We start from the raw sequence: 20,634 nt of genomic DNA, 5'->3' as shown, positions 1-20,634 counted from the left end.
AAACCAAATACAAAAAAGTAGCAGCACTTACAAAGAGAAGGAGGCATTTGTTCTCACGAATGGCTCCACAGCAGCCAAGGAACCCTAGCAGGAAGAGCATTGCTCCCATGGCCAGCATGATGTACGCCCCCGTGAAGAGCAGAGGATTAGTAGCCACTATCTCTCGAAATCCTGTGGGATCTACGATGACCCATATTCCAACTCCCAGTAGACATGTACCACCCAGCTGCCATAAAAAGGAAAGATTTAAAATAAACCTCATTGGATTCCAGAGAGCACAACTCCAGCAAAACATTCTAACCAAACATAAGTGTCCAAGGCAGTAAGCCTGTGTGCAGCAGTTGCTTGGGAACATGGGTGCTGTTGCACTATGTCCTGCTTTGTTGGTCCTTGGTCGACAGCAGGTTGGCCACTGTGTGAACAGAGTCCTGGACTAGATGGACCCTTGGTCTGATCCAGCATGGCTCTTCTCATGTTTTTATGTTCTTAATTGCTCCATTAGTAGGATATCTCTCTATAGTACAAGCTAATTCTGCTCAGAGAGTGTTTCCCCCACATTTCCCCCCTCCATTGCTTTTCATTATTAGGACTATTTTCAGCAGGAAGCACCCACTGTTTCAACTACTCCATTTATGTGTTACTCTTCTTGTTTATTACATAGTCCTTTTTTGTAGTTCCTTGTAACCTAATCCACTAGTTTACAGGCAAGGAATATCTGCAGGGATCCAAGAAAAAACATATTATGGAAGAAGGAATAGGACAACATAGTCATTAGATGCATAGACTCCATTTTGCAAAACTTCTTTTCATTTTGGCATACAAAGAGGAATGTGGTAAGGGTGCTAGATATCCCTTAATTCTATAAGGCATTCCTTACCCTATGTTATTAAATCTCAACAGAATATAATGGGAACACTTTTTCAGAATGTTTCAGCTGTACTGAACAGACAGCACAGGCACATGACATATAGAGTACCTAAAGGTGCTTCCAGACAGGGACTTCTTTAGCAACAATAGCACCATCACAGTAAGCTGAACTTCAGAGATGATGTACTTTATAATATGCAGCTTTGGCACCATATAATGTTGGTTTACTGCTCCTATTGCTAAGTTGGCCATACTAACAGTGTTAAATTTGTTTGACCTAATAGAGATCAGCACAAGAATTAATACAGTCATAGTCAATTTATTTGTATATTGCATTTTCCAAAATATGCTGTACTCAAAGGGTTTCACAAACGAAACAGATACAATAACTATAACTATGTATGCTTTGCATAGCTTGCTGATTTCATATTACCCAGTTCTCATAAAAGAATTATGATTCATAGTAATTTATGAATTACTATGGGTAATAGAGCCAGTGGGGTGTAGTGGCTAGAGTGATGGACTGGAAGTCAGGAGATCTGGGTTCTAGTCCCCACTCAGCCATGGAAGCTCACTGGGTGACTTTGGGCCAGTCACAGACTCTCAGTCCAACCTACCTCATAGGGTTGTTGTTGTGAGGATAAAATGGAGAGAAGGGTTATGTATGACACATTGGGTTCTTAGGAGGAAAAAGGCAGGATATAAATGTATTAATAAATAAAATTAAAATAAATAATATCCAATACTACCGCTTTGTTCTTGCTAAATTCTTTGCACCAGCAGGATTCACTGCTAGCACAATGGGGAGTTAGCACTTCTTAAAGTAACCAGGAAATGACTGGAAATACTTGTCTCTGGATCAGGTTAGGTCAATTTTTGCAAGCTTTGCTAACATGACCCATTCTAGAAATGAGTATTTCTGCTCATTTCTGGTTGTTTTAAGAACTGCTTCCTCCCTGTTGTGCTAGCAGTGGGTCCTGCTGGCATGTGGGCAGCATAGGTTACTGCCTTAAGAAACTATGTAACCATATTCTGTGCTGTAATACATTCCTAGATTAGATCTAGCTACTCATTTATAGCAATATTGAAGCGTGCTGAAAACTGTTGGGTCACATTACAATTCCATATACCACTTTCATAGTGTTATTTCCTGCTTTTTATTCCACATTATCCACAACAAAAATGATTGTGTGTCCTACAAGGTATAAATGTTTGTTTGTTTGTTTATTTCGGTCATAGACCAGCACAGCAGAAAACATCATCACAATAATATTAAAAAACCCAACATACAATAAAATACATACATAAAATACAAAAAACACGGCAGTCTCAGCCTAAGTCTAAGGTACAGGTGATATTGCGTTACCATGATGGGATCGTGATGATTTATTACAAGGTGTAGATCTGGCCCTAGACTGCCAGTGTACCCAGTGATTAGTTAAATGTCACACTGGAAAGCCAGGTCTACAACCCCAATCACTCAGAATTATGTTTATTAGCTGATAAAGCACTAATAATCTCCCTCCTCATAAGTGATGCCAAACTCCATGAGTTGTAAACTGTCCTGGCAGCTTCTCATGAGAGATGATAGATATGTTTCTGATGCTGTTACCGTATATATGTATCTTAAAGACTCAACCAAAATACAGCCAGTACTGTCAACTCATAAGCAGAGGCATATAAGAGAAAGTACATGGGAGGAAACAAAAGAATACTTACAAATATGAAGAAATTGAAGACAAACATCAGATACTTCATGCAGCTCAGACAATCCCCTTCCATGGTTGTGCAGGCTACACAATCCAATTAATCCTGAAAAACAATGACAGGCCTTTAGCACTCCCTTGTTTCATCTACATAGCCTTATCCACCTCTTTCGTTCAAGACCCTGTGGAGTTCATTACGCAGAAAGAGTGAATTTCCTATCTGAATCAGGTAGAATAACATAGGTTAATAGGTAGTAATGTTCACCTCCAATTCCCATTCCTGTTCTCTCCCTGGTGCGTCAGGATTGGAATGAAAGGTTAATGAGAAAAGGCTAAATGACTCACCATCTTGTTCAAAAGGCAAGAGCTAAAGATTCATCCTTTCACAAATTAGTACTCTTTCCTCATTCTAAAACTCTCCAGCAATCTCTAAGCTCTATGCAAATGTGCATTTATAGTGAAAAGAAGGGGAGTTATGGTAACTGTCCTGGTAGATGGACATAGGGCATTGCTAGTGCTGTGGGTTAGGGAAAGCTTCCGCTATCCCAATATTCTCCTTAGAGAATAACCTTAATGCATTCCATTAACCATTTTGTGGTTAAGCAGCATGTTTAGCATGTTGTCTGAATGGGGCCACTGAAGTGTTACTGCTTCAGTTTTTGGTTCAATGTTAATCTCGGAGCAAGAAGGGAGAAGCAATGATCAAACAGCTTTCCAAGATGTTTCCATCCCTGATAACGCTCCCATCTCTTAAGGTCAAAGATATCAAATAGCCAGTTACAAAAGAGGGCAGCTCTCCTGTATCTTTAATAGTTGTGGAGAAAAGAGAATTTCAGCCAATGTAGCTTATCAACTACACAACTATTAAAGATGCAGGAACCCTGTCCTCTGTTGCATCTGGTCACTGTACAAAGAACTGAGATATGGGAATCATACAGACAGACTTTGCAACCCAGTCCCAGAAACTGTGCAGGAAATAAGATGGAAAACAAGAGATCGTAGGGGCATCAGGAGCTGAAGAAGGTCTGGCATAGGAGTTGGGAAATCAACAGGCATGACGTTTAGGTGGGAATAGTTAAGAATGCAAGTTCACAAAGATGCTGGATTGTGACCTGGAATCTTGCTCTCTTTCTCTCTCAAATACTTACATGTTGGGTGAGGATAAAAAGTTCAGTCTTTAGTTAGTATGACAATAATTCAGCACTCTGCAGTGTTATGATACAGACTAACAAATGACAGACTAACTAATAAAGTGGAGGGAACATATGTAGGTTTTTCACTTTGGACAAATGCAGAGCTATTGCTGCATTTTCTTTTTCTAGCATTTAAGACACTAGTTCAGAGTAGAGGAATCCCCTTCATAATACTTAAGAAGGCTCACCTAAAGAATTGCAATCCAAAAGCCAGTTGCAACATAACATTTCCTGCTCTCCCAATGCAAACTACTGCACCAGGAATGGGCAACTTGAGGCTTGCCAGATGTTTGGGCCTACAACTTCAATTCATCCCAGCTAACATAGCCAATGGTGCAGGATCATGGAATTTGTAGGCCAAAACATCTTGGGGGTTGCAAGTTGCCCACCCCAGTACTACACAATGAAAGGATAGACTATAACTTCCCATTTAACCTCCCCTGGGATTATCATCATAGTAAAAAAAGATTGCTAGATAACCAATCCTGAAGTAATCCCAATATAACAGTTGATGCAAGAGAACTGAAAGACGGTGGCTTGATATTTGAACAAAGGACTCCCAAATTCATAACTTCTACTCTTAAACATCATACCATATCACTAGAGCAACATGGAATAGCACATGATGCGAGCTAATAATAAACATTTTTACTAATAAAATAATGCTTGAAGATCAAAAGCATTATGAAATAGTCCATTCTGACAAATATGCATGCTCAGTAAAGCATATAAAGTCTGCAAGGAAAGGTACACACACGTTTGCAGCTAAGAAAGCTATTCTTTGTGTGGCCACCCCATGTGAGGGTCCTCACCTTTGAGGGCAAGGAGCAGGATCTTTACTGCAAGTTACCTGAGGTAATGACCACCCAAATAAGGTCCAAAGTGAGTTCTTGACGCTTGAGTTAAAGAGTTAAAGAGTTAAAGCTTGCATCTTTGATAAGTTCTATACTTGTTCAGTTGCTATTTCTGTTTTTGCATTATTTGTTTTTTAGTTAAGGAATTTTTATTTAAAAATGTGCTTTGTTTGCTTTTTATTTTGTAGGAGGCCCTGTAGAGATGGGAGATTAACTTATAAATAAAACAATAACAGTGCCCCCCCCTCTCCCCACATTTGGCTTTGTAGAGATTGCCCATAGCTGGAACACTGCACACGGGTCTCCAGCTCCCTGTAACTTCCAAATTCATCATTCAATTACATGCTGTGTTAGAATAATACATTTGATCCTGTTAAAAGCAAACACACAAATTATCTAAGGGTTTGCAGAGCATTTTTCACAGGCTGGGTGATAAATCCTTCCCTTTCGCTCTCTTATTGTTCTTCCTAATCCAAAGAAGTTGGAGCTGCTGTACATCAGCACCACAGCTCTTCCTTGTGTGACCATGGTAACTGATCTGCTTTAGTTATGCTCCTTGATGAACCCCTTGGCAAGCAGAAGTGCTCACTGTGGGGGAAGAGGCATGGTGGTGGTAGGTGGAGAAAGCCTCAGGTAAACAACACAGTTCCACAGAGCATTTTGTTTGCTGCACAGCATCTAACTTGTTTGAAAATTAGATTTGGCTCTTTCGTGTGTGTGCGTGCGTGCATGCATAAGAGAGACAAGAGACACCACAGGCTTTGGAAGCAGAGAGGCAAACACAACACCACAGATGTTCACAAATATAAGCAGACCTTCCCCTCTCTAGAAAGAATCTGTCTTTGCCGGAAAGAAAGTGGCAGAGAGCTGCAAATGCTGACTGATACTACAGCACTCGGGTATTCTTTGCCTGCTACAGGGAGAAGGCAGGGAAACAACACTGATATTTCTCTACTGCATAAGAAGGATTCTCCTTCTGTGCTTAAAGGATCCTTATGGAAATCCTCCCTGAACGGCTGTGGGGGGAAGAAATACACACCCCATGATAACTTTCCAAAAGCTTGTTTTTATGGAAGGCAAACTATTCCAGCAATATTTCTCTTCCATGTGTGCAAAAGTTTTAGGGAGAAGGAAGACAGATGTTGCTGTATATTTGCACTCGCACAGGTCTCAAGAGCATGGTTTGTGATTCCTGATGAAAAAGGCAGTCAGAACCCTGGAAGAACAGAGTGTAAAGTGTTGACGAGAGAAAGAAGGACGTATTGCCGGGGAGGGGAGAAAAGCTTGAAATTTAGGAATATAATTATTGAAGATTAAAAAGGTGCCCACAACTAACAGAGCAGCAGATTTAAAAACAAACAAACAAAAAACATCCAAAACAATTAATTATTTTTAATGCAGGTGTAGAAAAGGCATTCCTGTTTTTCTAAGGCACAATATGGTATACCTCTCTAAGTTTGTGCCTGCTGTAATGTTTTGTGTTTCATCTATTTATTTATTTATTTATTTGCCTTTATAGATATTTGATTAATATGATTAAGGGCGCAATCCTCTGCATGTTTAGATAGAAAAACACCCTACAATTCCCAGCAATCTGCTGCTGGCTGTGGAATGCTGGGAGTTGTAGCACTTTTTCTATCTAAACATACAGAGGATTGTGCCCTTACTTGATTAAAGTGATTTGTGGACTGGAGTCTGTTTCAGCATATAAATCTGCAAAAGCTTATGAAATAATTAATTTGTTAGTCGTTAAGGTGCCACAAGACTCTTTTGTTGTTTATGGTGAAAGAGGTTGCTTAAGCAATAGCTATTAAACATATTTCCCATTCAGCTGTAAAACAACAATAACGACAACAACAACAACCAATGATTCAGCAGCTGCTAGACCTCATGATGCTTTCAATATTATATAACAAAAAGTCTTGTGTAAAAAGTATAGCGGACAGAATCCACCTTATTCATAGCAACATAAGAAGGTACCTTATACTGAGTCAGGCCATGTCAGTCCATCTGTCCCAGAATTATCGACATGGGCAGCAACTCTCCAGGGTTTCAGACTTTCCTAGCCCTACCTGAAAATACCAGGGATTGAACCTTGGACCTTCTGCATGCAAACATGAGCTCTACCACTGAGCTATGACTATGACTGGGTTCGGATGACACGCTAATCAACTGGGGTGGGTGGGTAATAGGAACAGAATGGGAAGCAACCGTTGATTAGCGTGTCGCCGAACTCAGCCTATGTCTTGCTACTTGCATCTGATAAAGTGTGTTGTAGTCCATTGTCAATGCCTATGCCACAACAAACAATATTTAAGGTGCACAACACTCTTTGTTGTTTTTGGTAGTTGTATTACTCAAACTAATATGCATCACTATCAGGATTTACTAAACCGGGCAGTTGCCTAAGGCAGCCAAACTGTTCGCTGACACAGCTTTGACAGGTGGATGCTTTCCACTTCGCCTAAGGCATCCGGCACCCCAAGAGAAGGAGCTGATTTGTGGCTCTCAACAAGCTACTGAAGGGCTTCAGATCTACTTGGCTTTACACAGAAAACAATTCTGCAAACACAGCGACAGAAAAACGTTGCACTGCTGAAAAATAGAATGTAAAAATGGGCTACTATAAGTTCTGCACATTAAAAAAAAAAAAACCAGCCCATATGCAGCACAAGTTCAAAACCATGACACAGAACACTCCTATTGATTAAGCTTAAATATAGCATACATGCAAACTACTGTAAATCACATGAATTCATTGCCAAAATAATGAACAGATTTACACACGCACACGCACACAACTGTTCAATTCTGTTATAGGGGGCTCATCTACACCAAGCAGGATATTCCACTATGAAAGCGGTATATAAAAGGCAGGGGCCACACTACTGCTTTATAGTGGTATTGAAATACACTGACAACTGTTGGGGCCCATTGACACATACCGAATACTGCTTTCATAGTGTTATATTCTGCTTGGTGTAGATGTGTCAAGGCCCCCAACAGTTGTCAGTGGACTTCAGTACCACTATAAAGCAGTAGTGTAGATCCTACAGTGCACTTCAATACCACTATAAAGCAGTAGTGTGGCTCCTGCCTTTTATATACCGCTTTCATAGTGGAATATCCTGCTTGGTGTAGATGAGCTTTATATCACTGATTTAATTCCCATAAACCTAAGTCACCAATATGTTCCAACCTCCACATGCTTCAGAATTAAGTTTATAGCTGCTTTTCAAAACTGAAGCAAAATACTTAGGCAGAGTATAAATAGTGACTATGGCATTCAGGCTTTTTCTAGCCTAGTTGTGACTCACTGTGCATGAACTATGGCAAATTACTCATTACAAGGCCTTGCCTCATGTGATCTCTCCACCACAACCCTCACCCAAGGCTAAAGGACTTGTTACTGATGTCCCATGCTGTGGATGTGGAATGTTTTGTGTGTGTGGATATTGATGACAGTTGTGGTTTTCAGAAGAAAATAATTGAAGAACATTGCCTAATGAAACATGATAAATGACAGCAAGTACTGAAGGGAAAATAAGCCACAGTGGTAGTTACTTTAACCTTAACAACTAAAAGGTTTGCTTTGCAGATGGCATTTCAGTCTTGGAGCACTGACTTCAGTGTATTGTGAATTATTCTGATTTTGCACCAATGCAAGTGAAATCAAACCCTGCTTTCTCTTCCCTCCCTAAGTCACAGTTAATTAGGCCTTTAGGGACAGATGGAGGTAATTCACACCTATCTTATTTACAAAAATGCCCTGCAAACATATTTACATAAGCTCTGAACATAATCAATTATATCCTGCTTCCACTCTTCTCTTGTTCCATGATTCTAACTAGGCCTTTTGTAGTTGTGCTTAAAACACTACAATAATGCAATGCCACAAAGATTTTCTCCACTATGATTATGCATTTTGGGGAAGCCAGATATGATGAACCAAATAATGCTTGAATTCACACTCCATTAGGTAAGAACATCACTACATAAGAAGGGACAAGATTGATCAGACTGAAGGCCTATCTAGTTCACCATCCTGATCATACAGTGGCAAACCAGATGCCCTAATGGGAAGTGCACAAACAAGACATGAGTAGAATAGCACCCTCCCAATCATGGTCCCTAGTAAGTCTGTTCGCCTGCTCAGCCAGCACGGCTTGGGTGGGAAAAGCGGTTGTTGGTGATGGAGAGGAGGGGAATAAAGGCCTCAAGTGTAGACACATGTGGGCCACGTGAGGCAAGGGTGGGGCTGAGCCTTTAAAGTCTGTCACTGCCTGACCATCGGCCTCTCTGGTTCTTTCGTCTCCCATCCTCCCTCCCTCCCTTCTTCTAGTATGGAACTTAGCCAGTCGTTCCTTTTGCGGGGGAGGGCTGAGTAGGAATTTTTCCTCCCCATAAATGGTAGGGAGGTTTTTGTCTACTCCATACTGGAGGTTTTATTAGGAGGGTGGATAAATAGGTTGATTTGTTTGCTGATCGTGCGGGAATTTGCTTAGCAGAATAAGGATGATGACCACTCTGGCACCTTCTGGTGATTGCCATGTCCAGAGGCCTTGCTCTTCACTAGTTTTACAGCTCCTGAGTCAGGATATGGGATGCCTTTGGAGATCCTCCTGCCTCATCTACTCAGAGTTTTATGGCTTTGAATGGGGGTGATGTGGGGTAGTCTCCCCACACTTTCAAAGTGGCATATAAGAGAGGGGCCAGGTTTACCCGATGCCTGCTTAGGAGAGTGGCTCGCCCATAAAGACAGTCAGGTTGCTTGAGATAAGGACATACAAATTCCCGCACTTTCACATGCGGAACCAGGGAAGGGTTGAATCTCCCTTGATGTTTAAATATAGAGGCCCTAGTTTAACCCAAGCTCTGGTGTCTTGTGTCTTTATTCCATGTGTCCTTCTCCACTTGCAACTAGTTTTCAGAGGGGTGTTGCCTCCAATGCAGTAATTGGATGGCACCGGTTTTTAATATTATGAGAAGGAGAAAAACACCTTCCTATCTTTGTCCAAACCACGTATAATTTTGTACACATCTGCCATGTCTCTACTTACTTGACTTTCTGCCAAGCTAAAAAGCCCCAAATGTTTAACCTTTATCTTACTTGCTTTAGCCTTTGTACCTTTTCCAGCTCGAGAGTCTTTTTGTGATACAGTGACCAGAACTGTACACAGCATAGATTTCTATAAAGGCATTCTGATATTGGGAATTTATTTTCACAATTTCTTTCCTAATGGAGAAAGGGTGCCAGAGGCATATTTCTGATCTCTGGGTCTTTTGATCAACCACATATCACCACTATACCTGCCACTGAATAGCCATAAAGACCATTTCACATATTTTCCCCAACTTCACACAAATTGGTATACCTTTAATATACAGTAGGACAAATGAACTTATGACAAAGTTCTTTCTTGTAACACAAGTATGACATCCCTGCAGAGACTATGCAAAGGGAAAGACAGCAGAGTATATGTTGGATCACATCATTTCTTTCCTTATTAATATGTCCCTTATGTTAAAGTGAGTCTTTGGAGGTAGGACATGATAAAAGTGATAATAAATACATTTATGGGAGCACAGAAGGATCCCCTTTCCCCCTCAGACTGTCCATACCACAGCCTACCCCACTCATCAGGGTCCCCTGACCATCTGTGTAGCATTTTCAGAGGACTGCAGTGGGGAAGAGGAGGTCATTGCACACACCAACTCAATCTCCCAGTTCACACAATCAGCAGGCAGTTAACAAGTCACAGTGACTTGTTAACTATGCTGCATGTGCTAGTCACATGTTGGGGGGATTTCCATAACTACCATCAGCGGCACCGCTTATTGTGCCATCTGAGCCTGGCCAGGGCGGCTTGTTACTCACAACCACAAGACCCCCTGGCCAGGTTCGCATGACATGACAAGCCAGGTTGCTGAGGAAAATTATGCAAATTCCCCCAATATGTGAGCATCAAGCTTGTTAACTGCCTGCCGATTGTGCAAACCCAATCACAGGCTGGGTTCACAAATCACGCAAGCTATGCTGGGTAGGTTGTTATGCAAACAACCTACTCTGCTCCTGTCAAACAGTCAAGCAAACAAGCTTCACAGAATAGTCCCCCTCACCCTTGTTTCACACCTAGTTTCACACTCACCCTTGCCCCTGCTCCTCCCGTAGTCTTCCCTGCCCAGCTGGGCAGGTATCCCAGCTTCCTTTGCAGTGGGAATAGAGATTGCTTGAGAGGAGCAGAGTGGCAGCAGAGTTTTTGGCTGCTCATGCTGAGCAGGTATGTAGGCGGTCTTCATAACCCACCCTGCATGACAGACAAAACACTAACCACCGTAGGTAAAAGAACCCTTACTAGAGATCATTCTCAGGAATGATCTTCATGGAAATCCCACCATAGGGAGGGGGGCATCCCACAGGCAGCACACTAACCCATCATGAGTTGTTTGGGAAAATAACCCATCATGGGTTAACATGTTGTGTGAGCCTAGTCACAGAGAACAAGGGCTTGGGAATAACTGACAAGCACTACTTATTTCAAAATGTTATGATTTTAGTTAATATTTAATACAATTAAAGCAACACATATGTATACACCTTTCCCCATTATGTTCTTATATGATTTTGGATTTCATCTATGTTTGCCTGAACAGAAATAGTGAAATTATTGAAAAGGGAAGGATCAAGAAAATGGTCCCTTTAAATTGCTGTGAGGAAAAGTAATTTAAAAGTCTCACCTATGCAGCTCTTTGAATGTCTCTTTTGACCTCTAATGGTTTATACGTCCCATGTATCTTTTATTGGCCAAGCTTGTCCTATAAGAAAAAGGTATTCAATTAATGTACAAGCCAATAAAACACAATCACATTAGATAAACCATTTATTAAAATACACCACCCTGATGAATACACTTAGTCTAATTGCATGTTTAATTCGATGTACATTAGCACTAATGAAAAGCTTTTAGCACCCACTGAAGCATCCGATTTCTCATAACCCGGCTCATCAACCTTTGTGTTGGTTCACTTGCCTAAAGAGCATATATCCCAAATCACAATTTGATTTTTTTGCTAGAGCATCATGCAAAGTTTACTATAAATTAACAGGAAAAATGAAAAAGACAAATAGGATTAAACAACAACAACAACAACAACAACAACCCAATGAATAGAGTATTGGCTTTTGACATGAGTTCTATTCCGTTATAGACCCCCTTATCTTTCGGCCTCTGTTTCTTGTCTATGAATTGGGAATAAAATAACTCACAGAAAAGTTATGAGAGTAAAATGTGTCAGGAACTTCTATTGCGCAAGCTCTATTGAAGTGCTTGAGGATTTCATTTATTTAAATGGGTTGTGCCAATAAATTGTAAAAAATGATAAATCTTAGATATTCTACGTGAGTGGCAAACAATGTAAAACAAGCACAAGCCACCAGAAATGAATGAAAGCTACACAAGAGCAGAGTAGTACATAATCATTAATGTTTCATAATTTTATTTTCACCTTCATTTTCTCAGCCAGTTTGTTATAACAACTGTAGCTTTCAACTACATGTTTTAAAAATAAACAAATGTAAATTATCTAGCCATTGCTTGTACAGGCTCCAGTTATGATATAATTATAAAATATTCCAATTAGGAATTTATCATTTTGCTTTATGATTCTTCTAAATCTGCACTGTTTGGCTGCAAACAATCTATTAAGACAACTTGTGATCCAATCTCATTACTGGTTAAATGTCCAAGTATTTAAGTTCTAGATATTTGAACATACAAGCTGAAAATTGGATTTTCTTTAAGTATGTGGAAGCATAACTAGGGCTGTAATTGTATACCCACTTATCTAGATGTAAGCTCTATTGTACTCAATGGGACTTACTTCTAAGTAGACATGTATAGGATTGCACTGGAAGACTCATGTCAATGTCTGAGGAGTAGCTGTGTGGGGTGTGTGCATATTCAATTACTTGGTGTTTGAAATGATTGTGAAGAGGGTGGTTCATTCATTTTAAATATCAAAGGTATTTAGCCTCTTTCTGCACAACCACTAGGAATTTCTTCTGCGTAAGTCCCATGAAAAGCAGGTTTCAAAGAAGTATTAAGATATGCCTAGCTTAAACTATGATACTTTGTTCCCATTCTTTATGTTTTGATTTGTGTCCTGGTTCTTCACTTTCAAATTTCCAATGTATATGCATTTCCTCCTTTCAGGGCTTGGCTGTTTTTGAGGTTGAATGAATTTGTGAAAGACATTTTAAAAATGGAAATAGTCAGATGAGCATATAATTTTGCTGTTTAAAAAAGCCATTATAAAATATCTAAAAATAGGGGAGGAGGAGAGATATTGAAGTAGAAAAACTGTGGGTGATGTGCAAAATTGGAAACAAACTCTGGTTCTTCTGACCGGATAGTGGATGTTCAACCTGTTCTAGATGAGGTTGCACTCCCTCTGAAAGAGCAGGTTCATAGCTTGGGGGTTCTCCTAGAACCATCTCTGTCCCTTGAGGCTCAGATGGCCTCAGTGGCACAGAGTGCCTTCTACCAACTTCAGTTGGTGGCCCAGCTATGCCCCTATCTGGACAGGGATAACCTAGCTTCAGTTGTCCATGCTCTGGTAACCTCCAATTCAGATTACTACAATGCACTCTATGTGGGGTTGCTTTTGAAGATGGCTTGGAAGCTGCTTGTGCAAACACCAGCGGCCAGATTGATAACCAGAACCAGAAGATTTGAACATATAAGATCGATTCTGGCCCGCTTGCATTGGCTGCCTATACGTTTCCAAGCCCAATTCAAGGTGCTGGTTTTAACCTATAAAGCCTTACGTGGCTTGGGACCACAATACCTAATGGAACACCTTTCCCGACATGAACCTACCCGTACACTACACTCAACATCTAAGGTCCTCTTCTGAGTGCCTACTCCGAGGGAAGCTCAGAGGATGGCAACAAGGGAGAGGGCCTTTTCAGTGGTGGCCCCCCATTTATGGAATGATCTCCCCAACGAGTCTCGCCTGGCGCCAACATTGTTATCTTTTTGGCACCAGGTCAAGACTTTTCTCTTCTCCTAGGTAGTTAACATCATATGCTGAGGGTTTTTTTTAACTGACCCCACAATAGTTGTTTTAAATAGATATTGTTGTTTTTATGCTTTTGATGATTTTAAATTTGTGTATATTTGTTTTTAATGTTCACTTTTTTTAACTTTTGTAAACCGCCCAGAGAGCTTCAGCTATGGGGCGGTATATAAATGTAATAAATAAATAAATAAATAAATACTGCCCCAAAGAAATGTGGTGTGGGAGCTGCTACATTGGTGCACCTGTTCAGAATCAGATTAAAACAAATAAATACATAGTGAAATTCAAAGACACAAAACTCTCCTGGTGTAGGAAAGTGGCAACTCAATGGCAAGGATGAGTCAGATTCCAAAATGTTTCTTTAAACAAATATGAGATATAAAGTGCAGAATACTATTTCTTTAATATATAGAAAGAGCAGGCAGCTCTTTGGTTAATTAGAAGCAAAAATCTAAAATCCATAGTAAGAAAATACTTTTATTAGGACCAACTAAAGTGTAGTGACATTTTAATTGGCCCTAATAATGGTATTGCTCTAACATGAATTTTAGATTGCTTTGTTGATGAAGCACCAAATTTGACAAGGAAAACCAAGCGAACCTAGTGGAGCAAATCCTAATGAAGATATGGCATGGGTGAATATGTGCAGACCTCCGAGCTATTTGTGTTACAACTAGGGATGGCCAAATGTGTCCGTTTCAGTTCTTTTCAGTTTCTCATTTCCTCATCCTTACATTCATTCTTGCCCAGTTTTGCATCAGGGTACTACTTATTTTTATTAAGTCTACATGAATATTCATATGCATTTTGTACACGTCTCTTAAAATATTCATTATTGTGTGCACTGTTTTCTAATATATGTATTTTGTATGCACTTTTTCATAAAGTGCATTTTTGCAATTTCGCCAGTACATGTATTTCTATATGTAATTTCCCCTAACATACGCACCTTCGTGTGACTTTTCCCTAACGTATACATTCTTTGTGCACATATTCCCCTATTGTATGATTTTTTTTTTTAGTGGAGAACTGTGTTGCAAAACTACATAAACTGCGAAATTTTACGCACAAGTCATTTCAATCTGCTTATTGGTTAAAGAAGTGTGAATTCGTATATTCAAAATGAAGCAATTTCTCTCCCAACCCTAACAACACTGAAGCAAAGAACGTAAACATTTTTTTTTTTTAAAAAAAAAAGTACAAATATGCAACTCCTACGAATTACAATAGGGCTTGTTAAAGATACATGTGTGTTTGGTACGTTTACATGTTTGTGTGCTCAACTTTGCCTCCCATGTGTTCTCCCATTTCTTATGTAGCCTGACCCACTTCTCTCATCCCTTTTTGTTTACTCTGCTCCAGCCTTTATGTTGCAATGTTTAAGTAGCTTAATCTGCTTTCATTTACTGCAACGTGTATAGTTGCTGCTTAAAAGCAAGTTTATATTTTTCTTCAGAGATGTAACTGCTCCATATAAACCTATCATTAGGGAAATAAAGATACTGATAGGATTCCTGCTCCTGCTGTGCCTGTGTGTATGAGTGCATATAATTATACTGCTACCAGTCCTCAGAGGCTTGTGTGGGAGGGGGAAAATATTTTCTCTTAACTCACAATATTTTGAAAGATTTACTGCACTTCTAAGAGAGGGAGAGTTCAATGTGCTGTGTCATCAGAGAAGAGGACCAAAATCATCTGGTGGTGTTAGACAATGTCAATGTATTACCCCTCCCTTGGAGGCTAAAGCTGAGGAGAAGCTTTCACCAAATGGACTTCTTCAAAATGAATAACTGTGATTTAGCCATTAAGGAGAATTTGAGTGAGCATGCAACTGCTGTGGCTAATTGCAACTCAATCAGGTTGCTTTCCTTAATTACAATGTCAAGTGGAAACCCAAGGTGAGGCAGGAGCTGCCAAAGCAGCCAGGTCTCACCCATCTGTAACAATTCGCCCCAGTGCAATCTACTCTCTTCCTAACTACCATTTGACCTCCTCTTTTTCAGTCAGGCTCTCCCTCAATTCTTTGTTAAAACTGAATCTCCCCAAACTCTTCTGTGATGATAGAAACTGTTTAGTCAAGAAACAATATTTAATTTTGGGGGGGACATCTGCTTGACTCCATGGCATTTATTCTTTGGGGTCCTGCAAGGTTCCATATTGTCTCCATGCTATTTAACACCTAAATAACAACAACATAAAATTTATTATTATATTTATTATTATATTTATTAATAATAATAGTAAATGAACTCATTGAGATTTATAATGATGTCATCAGCATGTTGCTAATACATAGCTCTATCTCTTGTTCTTGTCAGATTCAGGTGAGCTAGAGAAGGGGTTAATTAGTGCCTGATGGATGGGATGAAGGCCAATAAACTGAAGCTCAATCCAGACAAGATGGAGGTGGTTCACCTGTCTGGATGTGTAGTATTCAACCAGTTCTGGAAGGGCTTGGACTTCCCCTACAGCAGGATTGGGCAATTTGTGGCACTCCAGATGTGTTGGACTACAACTCCCATCAATCCTCACCATTGGCTGTGCTGGCTAGGGCTGATGGGAGCTACAGGCCAAAATATTTGCACAGCCACAACCTACCCATCCTGCCCTCAAGGATCAAGTTCATAGTTTGTAGATCCAAGTTTGTCACTAGAGGCACAAGTATATTCTTTAGCACAGAATGTCTTTTAGCAGCTTCTCCTGGTACACTATTGTCACAAACCCCGAGGTCCATGGGCGGTGTGGTGCTCGCTCCCGGGGTCATCCCTCTCCCCTGTGAGTAGCTGGGCTCACCAAACGGGCACTGAGCTGTGCGGGGGGAGTTCATGCCCATCGGGGATGGTGGGGAGCATTTTTGCCATCCCTTGGATGGTTCTTGATGTTTTTTGGCACTGAGTTTCCAGGTGTGTTTTTTAAAACAACAACAACAACAACTTACTTTTGGTGCAGGATCACACCCATGCAATTGCACTAATGTCTCCTTTTAAAAAAAACAACCACACGAGAATGTCCCTCTTCACTTCCGGGAAGATGCGCTGGCGTTTGGACCCTGGGGGACAATCCCAGAAGCTGGAAAGCCTGAGATCCCACCTCCCATCTTGGAAAGCCTGCAGGTATAGATGAGCTCTTGACCTGATCTAAGGTCCTTGAACCCTTCTAGATGTTTTCAATAGAAGGTGGAAGATGGAGCTCTGAAAGTGTTGCAGACCCTATGTGTAAATTCAGGGCCAAATCAGACATTGTTTTAAATGTGTGTCTAGCAGCTTCATCGTTTTTCATGTTTAGTCTAAAGTAGGTGCAGGTCCCATGGTCCAGATCCAGACTGTAGCTTGGAGTGTAGGGGAACTTCTAAGATTTGGATACCCCTTGCACCTACTCTAGTGTAAACACAAAAAGAAGACACAGTTGCTAGAGACAACTTTAAAGTAATGTCTTTCTTGGCCCTGGGTCTTGGAGGTGGTGAATGTGTTCCCAAGAGAAGATGTGATTCCCAACTCCAAATTTAGACTGAAGAATTTGGAATATTATAGACAAGTTTCTAAATTTATATTCTTGGACAACCTATTGGAGCATGTGGTGGTCCCTCTCAACTCCTGGGTATATGGCCCCTTCTTTACAGGCTTTCAGCCATGCACTGAAGACTTATTAATTTCAGGTTGCTCTTTCTAGGTATGTTTTTTGATCCTATTGGTTTGCAGGTTTAAATGGTATTTTTATGTTCTTATGGATCTGCTGATTTTAAGTGGTTTATGCTGGTTAGCATTATTCTTTTCATCTCTTTGGCTCAATCTATGATTATATACCATTTTTATGATAATTTTGTAATGGCTTTTAATTTTATTTGACTTTCAATGTGTAATTGTATTCTGACTTTGCTGGAAGATGCCTTGGGAGGGCATTATTTATTTATTTATATTATTTATTTTTAATAAATAAATAATACATCTTATTAACTGTAGCTTGTGAATACATAGATAATAGAGCAAAAAAAAAATGTAGCGTTTACATAAAGGAGTAATTCCTGTGACAAAACTACATTACTGCACTTAAATCCAATTAGATGCCAAAAAGAACTGTGTAACTACAATCTGCCCCCACAGAGCACTGGAGAAGGGACTATATAAAGCCAGGAATTGAGATATGAAATTACAGTCAATTCAGCTTCTAGTTGCATTAAAATGCTAATGTGACTGCATGGAGGACCCATTTGCCAGGAACAACTTTTTCAGCTTTTAATGCAGAAGCCAAGGGAAGATATTGCACTGCCAGACTGTACTGAACTGCTCAGCACAGCACAGCTTTCTTTGCCATGTCCCAGGGAGCACATTCTTAACTTAAAATATTAAACTTATGGCTCCTAGTTAATATTAAAACACCCGCCAACCTTACACTTGGTTTCAAACAAAATTAACAAGCTTCTTAAACTCACTTCAGTTCTCCATTCCAAAGTATAGTAACTGCTCACCATGTTTTAACCTCAGAAGATTAAATTAAATTAAGTAATGAATATTCTCACCTTTCCACCAAAAATGGCACTCAAGATTGCTAACAATAATATCGAGATTAAAACAAAAACTTATTTAAATTTTGCACAAAAACAAATTTTAAAAAATAAACCACCCAGTCAAGACCTTCATCATCAGCAGACAAGGTTCCATGCCAAAGGCCTGGAATAAAAACATTTTTGTCTGCCGGTAGAAAGACAACAGAGAGGGAACCAACTCTGCTTGACTGGGAGTTGCTTAGCTTGGGAATGACCATTGAGAGGGCCCTATTATTAGAAAAGGCAGATTCAATCACAGAAAAAGATTGTGTAAAGGTGGGTGGAAAATCTTTATTATCTTGCCAGAAGTAAGAGCTGGAATACTTAAAGATCTATAATTAATTAAGCAATTCTGTAGTGGGAACCTCTTTATTTATTTTATTTATTACATTTTATACCACCCAATAGCTGAAGTGCTCTTGGCACTTATACAGTGCTTTATATCTCCAACCTGCTATGGCAACATCAACAATACAAAAATTGTTTGTATGCTGAACTTCTTAGTTTGATACACAATTTCATGCATGGAAGTTGAGTGTATCAACAGCCATGATAGCTAAACAGATCCTCCATGCAGAATTCCACAAATGCACTTGCCAGGTCACAAGCAGCCACCATGAACTTAATTCTGGCATCAGAACTCTCATCAATATAAAGAAACAGCATAGAAAGAAGTGGCAGAAAGGCAGTGGATTCTTTCGATCAGTGCTGCACATGCAGAAGCATCTCATAATACTTTAGAGACAACTGCAATAAGCCCTAGGGCAGTGTTTCCAAACTAATTTGGCCACAGAACACTTTTAGACTTGAAATATATTGACAGTACCCATAAATGCTAATCTGGGGGTATGGAATTCCCAAGATAAAGGGGGTTGGGGGAAATTTGGAGCAAAACAGAGGAATTAAATAATATTCTCAATTTAGGAACATAGGAAGCTGCCTTTATGCCAAGAAAGACCATAGGTCATTCTAACCCACTACTGTTGACACTGACTAGTAGTGGCACCCAGGGTTTCAGGCAGGAATTTTCCAGCTCTACCTGGAGATGCCAGGGATTGAACCCTGGACCTTCTGCATGCAAAGCAGATGCTCTACCACTGAGCTGAATGACTGGAAGAGGGCAAATGTTGCCCTTATCTTCAAAAAGGGCAAAAAGGAGGAACTTGGGAACTAGAGACCAGTTAGTCTGACAACAATCCCTGGGAAAATTTTGGAGCAGAATATAAAGAAGTCAATCTGTAAGTATCTCAAAAACAATGCAGTGATTACTAGAAGCCAACCTAGATTTGTCAAGAACAAATCCTGTCAGACTAATCATTTTTTGATTGGGTAACCTCCTTTGTGGACTGTGGGAATGCTATGGACGTAATATATCTTGACTTCAGCAAAGCTTTTGATAAAGTGCCCCATGATATTCTGATTAACAAACTAGCTAAAAGTGGTCTACTTGGAACAACTATTAGGTGGATCCACAGTTGGCTATAGAATGGGACTCAAAGAGTGCTAATCAATGGTACCTTCTCAAACTCGAGGGAGGTAACAAGAGGAAACCACAGGGCTCAGTCCTGGGCCCAGTGCTCTTCAACGTTTTTATTAATGACTTGGATGAGGAGGTGCAGAGAACGCTGATCAAATTTGCAAATGACACAAAATTGGGTGGGATAGCTAATACCCTGGAAGACAAAAACAAACTTCAAAGTGATCTGGAGCACTGTTCTGAAAACAACAGAATGAAATTTAATAGGGATAAATGCCAAGTTCTACACTCAGGAAAAAGAAACCAAATGCAAGATGGGAGATACTTAGCTCAGCAATACTACAAGAGAGAATGATCTTGGAATTGTTGTAGATCACAAGCTGAATATGAGTCAACAGTGAGATGTGGCTGCAAAAAAGCAAATGCTATTTTGGGCTGCATTAATAGAAGTATAGCTTCCAAATGGTGCGAGGTACTGGTTCCCCTCTATTCAGCACTGGCTAGGTCCCATCTTGAGTACTGTGTCCAGTTCTTGGCACCACACTTAAAGACGGATGCAGATAAGCTGGCGGGGGTTCAGAGGAGGGCAATGAGGATGATCAGGGGTTTGGAAACAATGAGGAGAGGCTGAAGGAACTGGGCAGGTTTAGCCTTAAGAAGAGAAGACTGAGGGGAGAGATGACAGCACTCTTCATTGATGGTGCTATATAAATAAATAATAATAATAATAATAATAATAATAATAATAATAATAATAATAACTTGAAAGGTTATCTTACAGGATCTCTTCTCATTCATCCCAGAGTGCAGGGCATGGAATAATGTGCTCAAGTTACAGGAAGCCAGGTTCCGTCTGGACACCAGGAAAAACTTCCTGACTTTTAGAGCAGTATGGCAATGGAACCAATTACCT

The 20,634-nt window shown here is 40.1% G+C and overlaps 1 protein-coding gene across 3 annotated transcripts in view; it reads right to left on the bottom strand.

The window, feature by feature from the left end:
- Positions 1 to 20,634, bottom strand: part of TSPAN18 (tetraspanin 18) — a 191,966-nt gene that overhangs the window by 21,662 nt on the left and 149,670 nt on the right. For all 3 annotated transcript variants that reach the window (XM_063117449.1, XM_063117448.1, XM_063117450.1), the window contains 3 exons: positions 11,359 to 11,436; positions 2,587 to 2,679; positions 32 to 226 (listed from right to left, as the gene is read on the bottom strand). In XM_063117449.1, the coding sequence (XP_062973519.1) occupies positions 32 to 226; positions 2,587 to 2,649 (258 nt within the window). In that variant the 5' untranslated portion in view covers positions 2,650 to 2,679; positions 11,359 to 11,436. The remainder of the gene's footprint in view (positions 1 to 31; positions 227 to 2,586; positions 2,680 to 11,358; positions 11,437 to 20,634) is intronic.

The sequence above is a fragment of the Elgaria multicarinata genome, chromosome 2, assembly GCF_023053635.1.
Source record: "Elgaria multicarinata webbii isolate HBS135686 ecotype San Diego chromosome 2, rElgMul1.1.pri, whole genome shotgun sequence".
NCBI classification, from domain to species: Eukaryota; Metazoa; Chordata; class Lepidosauria; order Squamata; family Anguidae; genus Elgaria; species Elgaria multicarinata.
This window is presented reverse-complemented; position numbering and strand designations above follow the sequence as displayed.